This window comes from Protopterus annectens, chromosome 2.part0 (assembly GCF_019279795.1).
Source record: "Protopterus annectens isolate FY-2018-M chromosome 2.part0, PAN1.0, whole genome shotgun sequence".
Taxonomy (NCBI): domain Eukaryota; kingdom Metazoa; phylum Chordata; order Ceratodontiformes; family Protopteridae; genus Protopterus; species Protopterus annectens.
In genome coordinates, this window is record NC_056728.1 from 1,918,144,249 (window position 1) to 1,918,156,541 (window position 12,293).

The 12,293-nt window shown below is 39.8% G+C and overlaps 1 protein-coding gene across 1 annotated transcript in view; it reads right to left on the reverse strand.

The window, feature by feature from the left end:
- Positions 1-12,293, reverse strand: part of MCPH1 (microcephalin 1) — a 2,707,094-nt gene that overhangs the window by 70,693 nt on the left and 2,624,108 nt on the right. Inside the window, exon 13 of the mRNA XM_044060459.1 lies at positions 9,308-9,545. Coding sequence (XP_043916394.1) covers positions 9,308-9,545 — 238 coding nt within the window. The remainder of the gene's footprint in view (positions 1-9,307; positions 9,546-12,293) is intronic.

Genomic DNA, 12,293 nt, shown 5'->3' on the forward strand with positions numbered 1-12,293 from the left:
TGAAGCATGTCCATTAGTTCAGGGTTTGACATGGCCTTATAGGTCAGGCATATGTCACCTCTAAGCAGACAGTAAGCGACTGAGAAGAGCTGGAGATTTTTTAGTCGTGCTTCATAGGGTAATTGTTTAAGGCCCTTAATCCTCTTAGTGAGGTACTTCTGTGGTCTTTCTAGTTGTTGCAGGTGTCTAGTGAGGTACATCCCAAATGGGGCATTGTACTCTATTATGGGCCTAATGAGTGAGGAGTAAAGGGGCACAATCACCTCCTTGGATCTGGATGAGTAACCCTTTGTGATCAGGTGTGCCACATAGAAGGATTTCCTGACCGTTTTAGCTATGTGGTTATCAAAGGAGAGCATGCTATCTACTTGGGTACCTAGGTCCCTAATTACTTCTTCTGTACTTAGTGGATTCCCATCTATGTGGTAGTTTGTAGGTACTTTGTTTTTCCCAAATGGGATTACTTTGCATTTTTTGGCATTTAGCTTGAGGCTGTGACTTTGACACCAGGTGTTTGTCTCTGTGAGACCCTTTTGCAGGATGTCTGTGTCAGCTGGAGAGTCAATTATTGCACCCATTTTATAGTCATCTGCCAACTTGGTTAGCCACAGTCCCTCCGCCTTTGCCTGTACTTCGGAGAAATATATACCGAACAGGAGGGGTCCCAGGACTGAGCCCTGTGGGACAGTGCTTGTGACTGGTTTAGAGTCAGACATGGCGCCTGCCACTCTTACCGTGTGGGTTCTGTCTGAGCGCCAATTGGCAACCCATCTCGTGACATGGGGCTTGATATTTAAGCTGGTGAGTTTGTCTATGATTCCTGAGTGTGGGATGGTGTCGAACGCCTTAGCGAGGTCCAGATATGCTGTGTGGACCACCTTCCCTTCATCTATGGCCTTGGTGACTGATTCGAAGAAGTCGACCAAGTTCAGGAGGCAAGATCTGCCTTTAACAAAGCCGAACTGGGTGGGGTCCAGTGTCTGGAGGTTCCCAATGTCCATGTTAATGAGCTCCATGATAATGCGTTCCATGGCTTTGCAGACCAAGCTAGTCAAGCTTATAGGGTGATAGTTCCCAGGGTCAGTTGTGGCACCACCTTTGTGGAGTGGTAAGACTGTTGCTGTACGCCATTCTTTGGGTACATAGCCTGTAGAGAGGCTGAGTTTGAATAGTGATTTGAGATGGGGGGTTAGTTCATTTTGAAGCTTGTGTAAGACACAACCTGGGATAGCATCCAGTTCCATTGATGCTGTGTTTTTGGCCTTTGCAAGGGCTGTCTTTACTTGTGTGTCTGAAATATCTGGAGCGCCACATTCTTCTGGGATGGGTGCTAGCCCCTTTGGTGGAGAGGGGGGGGGGGTGAAGTTTGCACTGAACTTGTCAGCCAGGATGTTGGCAATGTCGGTTGGTTCAGTGTATTTATGGCCATTACGCACTAGCCTGGAGCATATCTGAGAGTTTGCCCCTAGACCCTTGACACAGTTAAAGAAGGCCTTGTGGTTATCCTTAGAGTCATTGCCTATTTTTCTTTTGAAGTTGGCCTTGGATGATTTAATGAGGGAGCGCAGTTTTTTACTGATGTTAATCAGAGATGCTTTCTTATTTTGGGATTTTGTTCTATCTTGCAGGAGTTTCCTCCTTCTGTTGTAAAGTTTATTTATGGCCGGGGTCCACCAGACTTGCTTCCTCTTTTTTGAGGAGTTGGTCTTGGTTTTACTTGGGATGGCTTGTCCATGCATTCTTGAAGGTGTTCATAGAATGCACTTGTAAAGGATTCAGCCGTTGAGTCATCATTTTCCATTTGATTGGGAGCTTTGAAACTTCCCACCTCGGTCTTGAGGAGTGTGAAGTTGGCTTTAGAGAAGTTTTTTACCTTGATTTCCTTGACTGGGGGGGGGGGTCGGGATGTGTCTTATATTACTGTAAATGCTAAACAGTAATAAAACCACAATCACAATGCATACATTTAGAGTTACCACTATATATGTTTATTGGCGCACTCAATAATATTTGTGTTACTCACATGATTGTACTCAGAATGCCTATTCTAAACGTGTGGCAGGAGTACTGAAGTACTCTGCATTGGAAGGCATACTGTGGGAGAGTAAAAAGGTTAAATAAATTACATCCACACAATTTATGTTAGAACTGTAAGGCTGTCATTGCCATATGTGTACAAAGGAAACAATAGTGATGGTTTTAGTTCAGTGTGCATACATGTGACAATGTGGACATACTGAGAAGAATCACAGTCACCTGTGCAAGCGTAACAATAATGTTAAGTGATTAAAAAAGCCTTTGTTAAGCAGCTTGCATGTTGTGAATAGGTTAGTGACTCTACATGCACGCTGTGTGTCTACGTATTAAAATTCAGAGGGACCTGACACAACAGGGATGTGTCACATTGACCAGGATATAAACAGAAAAATGACATGATATGCATGTTACCATTTCTCTAACTTTAGCAGATGTGACATACGTACATGCAAAATAAACCATGTTAAGGTGACATATGCGAACATGTACATAACTCAAGGTGTAAGTCAAGGGTAGGCAGTTCACTGACAAAAGGGTTGTGTATCTCAATGTCATAATACATGTCAATTTACATAGGCTTTTGTTTTGTGTATATTACAAATGGATAGGTAGCGCACACAAATCATGGGTAAAATAAAAGTGCATGCCAGCATTATGCCAGTGATACATCAGTTAATGGGCAAACGTAGCAAATGTTAGGCTACAATTTTTGGTTCTGATGTACTTCATTTACTGTGATGAATGACATGACATGTCATACCTGGTATAAGTGCCAGACCTGACGTGCTGACTTAAGTGTATTAAAGTACAGATGTGAATGCAATACATTGCATTGTATATTTAGCCCTGAAGTGAGCCTTCTGAAAAGCAATAGTAATAACTTTATGAAACTACATTAAGATACAACATAGCCAACAGAATCCTCAACTTGTATTAGTAATTTACCTGTAGTAGATTTAATAGTTCATGCAGCAAATGTACACTGCCCTCTGAGAGATGCTGTTATCCTCTACCTATAGGTCACGAGCTCTACTGAGAAGACATTGGCAAAGATAACATTCTAGAAGCTAATTCAGTTAAGTCTTAACAAAGAATGACAAATGACAACACATACTTCATGATATTAAAGGTCTCTTTGTTAATAAGAATGCACCTCATACACATCATATACTAGGCAAGCTCACAAGGAATTTCAGCAGACAGTACCATAATAGCAAGCAGACAACACAAACACACATTAAAGTCTTATAACTCAGGTCCACTCATACTTTCTGATGGTCTCGCAGCATGTCATACAGTAAGAAATGTTATATAATCCCTCATGTCCTATGAAGCTCTACAGTGTGGCCAAAAGAATTACAGTAATACATAAATGTTTGGAAGAAGACATGCATACAGAACGTTATTATTTTGAGAATAAGTAATGACTGTGAGCAATCACTGACATACTCAACATTTTGCCAGACTCAGACACATGTCAGAACAGATACCAGAGAGATGAGTATCAACCACTGAAAGCACATAGATAAGCATACAGATTGTGTTATGAAGAACAGTCCTGAAGGGATTAAGCCAGTCTCCTATTGTAATGGGTAGAGAACCTCTAACTCACAGCATGAGATCTTAAAAATGTGGCCCTCTTAATGTGCTATAAGTACTTTATTTGCCTAAGCCACTCCTGTCTGACACAGTTATCTGACAGACAGATGTTACCAGATTCAAACTGCCTGACAATCATACTACACACACTACAGAGGTGAGTACTGACTGTGTCTGCCATAGGAGATAAAAAGCTGGTCACAAATAAATGAAATTACGGTCCGAGTGTAAAAAGGAGTTTTGATGCTAATTTATACAATCAAACTTTGTCAGACTGATGAAAAGGAGATATCTATGTTAATGGTCATTCATCTGCGAGCAGCTCAATACCAGTGTTGCTTGGCCAAATAACTTCTTCCCATCCATATGGTTTTGTACACACCCAGTCCCAGAATCAAACCCCACACCATCTGTATAGCTATGCTATACAAATCATTACTCACTGCATGTGCCAGAGAAGCAGTCAGTCTACAAGAATCACAGAACAGCTCTTTCACTGCCATGAAATCCTATTTGTTGAAAGTTGTTTGAAAAGCATGAAAATGAATACCAGCAAATTGATGCAATGGTGTTTGTTTAATGTTATTACATTTATATAATGCTGTCCTTTATTTGAAATGAAGAACTGTCAATATAAGTCCACCAGCTAACAAAATGTATATGAATTGCACATGCCACAGTCAAAGTCTTAATACAACTGTGAGACTCCACCTATGGCCTAGGCTCTTGCCTTCCTCATTGTGCCTTTTTTAGGCAATGTCTCAAAGACAAATCTTCCAACAAAAAAGATCTGTCAAAAAGCAAATTGAAGGTCATACTGCTAGGAGCCTTAACCTGAAAATGCATTCACTGGAGGCTCTCCTTGCACTGGAAGATGCCGACATCTGTGCAGTCACAGAAACTTGGTTCAAGGCTGGGGAGAGCACCCCTGCCTTACCAGGCTACACCTCATTCCGCACATTCCGACCTCAAAATGAGGTCGGGAAGACTAAGGGTGGTGGAGTGTCTATCTTCATTAAAGACAAGCACACCTCCAGACTGGTTTGCCAGCATGAAGCACTAGAACTACTAGTTGGCAAGACACCGATCCAAATTACAGCCAGCTATAGACCTCCCTCCATGACTCAGGACACCCACTCCTCCTACCTGGCCCTACATGACTCCATCAAGGTACCCCCTAACACCTAATTCTTGGTGACTTCAACTAACCCACCACAGACTGGGTGAACTACACCTGCACTAATGCACTCAACCAACGATTCCTAGACTTCATTGGTTCTAACACACTAGACCAGCTCGTCACATCCCCCACAATGGGAGATAACATTCTGGACTTGGTTCTCACCAACATGGGTGAAAATCTACCACTCCCATATTAAGTTCTTCCCTGGTGAGATCAGATCATCGGTCTGTCTCATTAGACGTTTCTATCCTGCCTACCCCCCCCCCCCTCATAACCAGGCTAAAAATCTTCTCAAAAGTGGACTACAACCTCCTAAGGGAGAGTATCAGTAGCTTCACACCACCACCACCCTCATAGGATGCAAATAACTATGCTAAACAGTACACCAATACAGTATACAGGCACCTGTACAAGTGCATGGACTCAGTCATACCCAACAGAACTAAAACCTGCTCCTCAAGGAAACAGAAATCTGTATGGAGGAATCCTCTATCAACAGGCTTTACAGCAAAAGGAAGAAACTGTTGTTCAAGGGTAAAAAAAAGTGTTGCTTGTCCTATGTATTTCGGTTATATGCTTTATTGCATAGAAACACATCAGGATAGATAGCAGCAACATAAAATATAAATGAACTGATTAACTGACAGACCATTACATACATGCATGCTTACATTTTAACAGCTCTCTACAAAATGGCAGTCTGGCTTGCACATCTTAAGGGTATACATACATACTGATCTACACCTTCCTTCTTTAGTGAATTGCCTGCAATACAATTATATCTGAAAAAGACATGCAAATTATACAAACAGTGAGAAATAAACAACGTTCATGTCCAAGTTGCCGTTTATCTGGAACATGGTCTGGAAATGCAACCTGATCTAGTAATATAGCAATTAGGACTGGGTTTAGCAACAGGGACATTTATTGGTGAGCAATCTGTTTTAGGAGTTTCGAGAATCTTCTCAGGAACAGGGATATTTGCTGGAATGTCCTCTGGAACTGGAACACTGAATAACTCACTCTGAGATCTACAGTCTTTTTCACAGCCAAGATGCTGCAATACAGGCCCGGACACTGGTACTAAATGTTTCCAATTCCACCTACATTCTACTCCTTGTGATTCCACAATTTACGATCTCAGCTCTGGACATACACTTTTCATGACTCCAATCAGATCAAATCCTTTGGACGTCTTTATCCTCACTATCTCCCCTTTTCATAATGGATTGAGCAGTTTGATGGATTTATAATAATAGGACTTCTGGGACAAATGCCTTTTCATGAGTTGAGCTCTCACTGCTTTGTTGTTTTTAGCACAGGGAACCAACAGATTGCTACTGATTGTTAGTGTGGTTCTGGTTTGTCTGAAGAAAAGCCTTTGTGCAGGTGAACCAAGATGTTTATCATGAGGAATATTTTTGAGATTCAGGAGATTCAGAAAAACATTGCTATTGTCTTGTTTCAACTTCTCTAATCACTGTTTCGCACTTTGAACTGCACGTTCTCCCAAATCATTTGACTGTGGGTACTCAGGGCTACTCGTAACATGGATAAAGTCCCACTCTTTAGCAAATCTTGAACTGCTGGATTGTAAACTGTGTACCATTGTCAGAAATAACTTTGTGCGGACTACCATGGACTGCAAAATGACTCTACGTTAGTAATGACAGTACTGAATGCTAGATTAGGAAGTAGGTCAATCTAGAACCAATATGAATGAGTCTACTAACACCAAGTAATGCTGACCATTCCATTCGAAAATGTCTGTAGCCACTGTCGACCAAGGTAGTTCAGGAATCAGATTTAGCTGAGGTGGTTCTTTCTGTTGTTGTGGTTTAGTACTATCACATACAGAACAATATGAAAGTATTCTCTCAATATCCTTTGATATAGAAGGCCAAAATACTAGTCCTCTCACCCTGCTTTTGGTAGAATCAGTTCCTGGGTGGCCACAATGCAAGATGGCAATATACTCTTGTAAGGATTTTGGAATAATCATTTTTGGACCTTTCATGATGACACCATTGTCAAACTAAATCTCATCTCTGTAAGGAAAATATGGTTGCAGGTCATAGGTAAACAATATTGCTTTGACGGCCATCCTCGACTAATAAAGTGGTTGAGCTTCTGAAAAATTGGATCTGAGGCTGCGTGACTTCTAAACTCATTAAGATGTATGGAAGAAAAATGTTTCACTTCCATGACTTCAAAATCAAGTTTCTCATTTTCATGCTGTTCAGTGGTATTTCTGGGTGACCTGGATAAAGTATCTGCAAGATAAAGAGGTTTGCCTTTTGTGTAGATAAGATTGAAATTATACTTTTGCAATTTCAACATCATGTGTTGCAATCTGGCAGGAGCTATATGCATTGGCTTTCTCAAAATAGTGACTAGAAGTTGGTGATCTGTTTTGATGCGAATAGGTCGGCCATAATAATAATCATGGAATTTCAAACATGCAAACACAAGTGCCAGAAGTTCTTTCTCTATCTGGGCATACTGTATCTCAGTTTAGGTTAGAGTTCTGGACTCATAGGCTACTTGTCTACCCTCTTGAAGAATGACAGCACCAAGACCAAATTTTGAATCATCACAAGAAAGAGTTACTGGTTTGTGAACATCATAGTATCTGAGAGTTGGTGGACTGGCAATTCTCTGTTTAAGGACATCAAAGGCTCTTTGGTGTTGTTCTAACCAGGACCAGGATACATCTTTGTGTGTCAACTCTCTGAGCAGGGCTGAAAGTTGGCTTAAGTCTGGAATGAACTTGCCTTCTCTGAGCAGGGCTGAAAGTTGGCTTAAGTCTGAACTTGCCTATGTAGTTAACCATGCCAAGAAAACGTGTAGGGCTTGAACATTGTCTAGAGCTGGCATCTCAAGAATTGCCGTTTGCTTGGCAGAATCTGGTCGTAAGCCTCAACTAGTAAACAAATGACCAACATAAGTAACTTCTCATAGCCTGAACTTGCACTTCTGAGGATTCAACTTAAGATTCACTTCACTTGCTTTTTCCAGAACTTTCTCAAGGTTTCTGTCATGCTCAGTTTCACCATTACCCCTAACAGAATATCATCTACTATAATAGCACATGGATATCCAGAAAAAATTTGTTCCATGGCATGCTAGAAGACTTCACTGGCTAAAGTTATCCAAATAGCATCTTCAAACATCTGTACCTACCAAAAGGAGTACTGAAAGTGGTTAGCAATGAAGATTTTCGGAAAAGCAAAATTTGCCAAAAATGAACTCTTTGCATCCAAAACAGAAAGAACAGTGGCATTTGGCATAAGAGCAGCAACTTCTTTGACTATATGCATTGGATGATGAGGTCTTTTCAGTGCTTTGTTTAAACATTGTAAATCAATACATATTCTGATATCATCTGAGCTTTTCTTATGAGCTACTACCATGGAAGATACCCATTCAGTTTGTTCATCAACTGGACAAATCACACCTTGCTGCACCATTTTATCTAGCTCAGCTTTAACGCTGTTCTGCATAGCTACTGGAACTTTCTGGGCTGGTCTGATAACTGGGCTGACTTCAGAGTCTAACTTCATGGAGTACACAACTAGGAGTTTGCCTACTTTGTCTTAGAAAATATCAACATAGGTAGAGAAAACAGACTGGGTGAAATTAGAACAAGTGGTCTTTCAAGCTTACATGGTGGAGTTACTTATTAAATGAAAGAAGTCCCATTTTCAAACTGTCTCTGAGGCCTATATGACTTCTGACTACGTAAAACTGCAAGTCATAGCTATTCCCAGCAGAGTAACATGAAAGCACTACTGAACCGCCGGTTTGAATTTCTTCACCACCATAAGCAACAAGCTTCGCACACTTTGCCAAATCAAGCTTCTCACTAGCACATACTCTAGCAAATTTTTCTGCTGACATAACATTGCACTTTGAATCTATGTCAACTTTGAGCTCTATGGGTCTTCTATTTTATCTGAACAGTACAAAATAATTCATTCTTTGCCCGCAAAGCTACTGCATTGACTGTTTCATTAAGCACAGACACACCATCAACATAAAAAGGAGGGTCACAGCTTTCTAATTGATCAACTTGTCTCTTTGAATATTCCCTTTTAATAAAATAATGTGCCTCTTTTGATTTACAAAATCTTTGGAAATCATTCCACGTTTTACTTCTGTGGCATTTCTGACTAAAATCACACAAACATGGAGAAAGGGCAACAGTTTGTACTAATCACAATTCTACCCTGTGATTTCATAATCTCTAATTTGGTCAAAGTCAGAATATAGCCTAGAGATCAGGACTCTTGCCCAGTAAGAATTCATTGATCAGTCGCATGATAAAGTGCCCTGGTCCATTTTTAAAGTCATTGAATCCTTGGGTCATGACAGCTGATCTTACACCCTGAACAATGAAGACACAGTTAATTGTAAAAGAAAAATATGTTTTGTAACTTTTTCTTGTTAGCTTTTCAAACTTCTACAAAATGTATTGGAATCTCTTACCCAAAATCCATTGCTCTGATAAATATTTTATCTCAGGCAATTTCTTTCCACAGTAGTCTCCAATGCAGATCCTTGCTGGACGTAATGATTTACACACCTTTCCTCCACATAACTGTATCAGTTCAGTGAGCTTTTTAAAGGGTGGCTGGGTAGATGAAGATACATACATTAAAGGCTGATTGACAAACAGGTCTTGCTGGTATTTTCCCTTTGAAAGGTATTGCTGCAGTCTGCAGATCTGTTTACGGGACAGAAAAAAATAAATGTTGCATTTTCATTCTATATGAATGTGTAAAAGTATTAGATAAATTAAACAAGACAAACTGTTCCTTAAGATTCTAATGTTTCATTTTCTTAATAAGTAGGGCTGAATAAAATAGTTGTCAAAAATAACACAAAAAATTTATGAAAACATACAGCTGATGCTTCCCTAACGTTTAACAAATAAAACAGATCAATAACACTTGGATCCGACTAAGGTATTCAATCGACCTTTAAACAGAACAATCTGCACCCACCACTTGTAGCTTGTGAAAGCCGACTTCAAAGTACTAAGGTCAATGTTTCAAGCTACAACACTACCTCAACGGACCATCCATTCAAGAACTGATGGAGAGTGCCTTTTCTGTGAATGAAGCACCTCCCATGTACAACTACCACCACCTTCTTGCCTACAGCCTTTTTGCAAACAGAGACGTTATTCTAAATACCTGCTCTAAAACTACCATTTACTTAGTGTTCTCTCCTCCCCAGCTTTGCCAACTGTCTACATTAAACTTACAGATTTATCTACTCATTTCTCCAAGAAAGCAAACATCTAACTACTTGGAGATTTCAACCTCAACCTACGAGCTACATCCAAAATACCACTGGCCACATAAATGACTTGGGGATTGACTCAACTGATTTGCAAACCCACTACACTAAACTGTTTAAGCAAAAATCACTTCCTTCTTGATCCAGTTATTGCTAAAAGACAGCAAAATCAAAACCCTCTGTATTTTACCACCTATGTGGCTGCTGTACAATTTCTTGCTCTTTGTGAAGTACACACAAAAAAATTAATAAACCTCCCCCTAGTGTGCACGTTCTAAGGACCAGATCTGCTGAAACAAAAGTACACACACTGCTATGACATTAAATCCACCATCAGGGTACCGTTCTTCCATGCCATTTTCCCTGACTTAGCCCACTTCACCCTAACAAGCATTTTCCTAAAGTTTCAAAACAAGCCTCCCATTAATTTCTCACTTAACAGGGAGCCGTGGATTACAAATGATCTCCTTAAGCTACTTAAAGAAATCTAACAGTGACCACCTCCAAGATTTGCAACAATTAAAGAAATGAGACAATATACTGCCATCACAAATGATCCAAAAACATGTTGAATTCCTCCACATGAAAGTAAACAAAATGCTAGGTTGCAACAAAATACCACCAGCCTTCTCACTACTTCCAATGACAACCATGTGAAAGAATTCTCTTCTAGCCTACAGTTGACTGTATACTTCCACAATTGGTCAACAACTTTCAGCTGTATGAGTTTCTGTCTCTCTCTCTCTCTTTCCATTCTACCTAAGAAAATCACTACAAATCAGCTAAATTAATCGAGTTCTTTCCTAATCATGTAGCTCTTGTACTGATGGATTCTATTCATGGCTTACAGAAATACGTAAAGGCTACACAACCTACCACATTTGTCACATCTTCAAACTGTCATTTACTCAGTTGTTATATACAGCATCAAGAAAACTACTTACTATAATACCCATCCCAAAATACCACCACCTACAAATCTCTTTGACTGTAAACCAATCTGATTATTCATACATGATGTCAAACTTGAAAGGGCTGCCCATCAACAAATCAATGAGCACCTATATAAACATAACATCTTCTCAATACAACAATACCAGCAAAGTTCTATTAAAGTTAGAAGCACCATGAATTATAAAAGCAGAACAAGGCTGCTTAACTGCTATCATTTTTATATACCCAAGTGTATGAGAGTGTTTATAAACCACTTGATTGGGTGAATCAAAAACATCTCTTCAGTGCTTTGCACTCTTCCAGCATTGATCTTCCCATGATAGCTTTGTTTTAAACCTGCCTACGTGAATGGTGTTTTCAAGTTAAAGTAAGAAATGTACTCTCCACCACAACTGCCATTGTATGCATACCCTAAAGTAGTTCAATCCTTGGTCCTCTGTAATTCACACTTTTAATAAATTACCTATCTGGTGAGCTACATGTGTCAAATGTAATACTGTATGCCGGTGTTCTCATTCATCACAGATTTAGCTTCTCATTTAGAAAATCATTTGGCATGACCTTCAGGCTGATCTAAGTAACATCTCCAAATGGTTCTACACCAGGGGACTTATCCTAAATAACAAAGACCAGACATATAGTATATTGTACTCCAATAAGACTAGAGACACTTCCTAAACCAGTGCCTCCCCTCTTATGGCAATAATTACATCAAACTATGTGAAATCCTGTAAATCACTTGGGCTCACTCTTGACTCCTCCGTATCCATGACTACCCACATGGACTTAAAAGCAAAAATGTAACATAACATTATACAGGTGCTGAAGGATCTTTACATTTCTTGCAACTGAGGGTGCAGTAGCCATTATTAAAGGAACCTTACAGCCCGAGTTAGAATAAAGCCTCCATCTCTTATCGTACTGCTCAAAAATAAATAAATAAATAACTATAGATTGATAAATAAATAAATGAATGAATGAAAAAGTACAATTGTCTAAGTTAACTTACCATAACATTACATTACATTCTGTTCAAACATTACATGTTTGAATCGACCACTGTTGCAATAGCTAGAACTACAGTATACTGAGATGTGTCCTGCCAAGCATTGCTATCTGGCTAATCTACAAAGCTTTTGGCCCCCTCCTCTTGGACTGTATTGTCCACCCTTAGCATAATGATACATGCTGGTATAAGAGGCATGTAGCGGAGTGA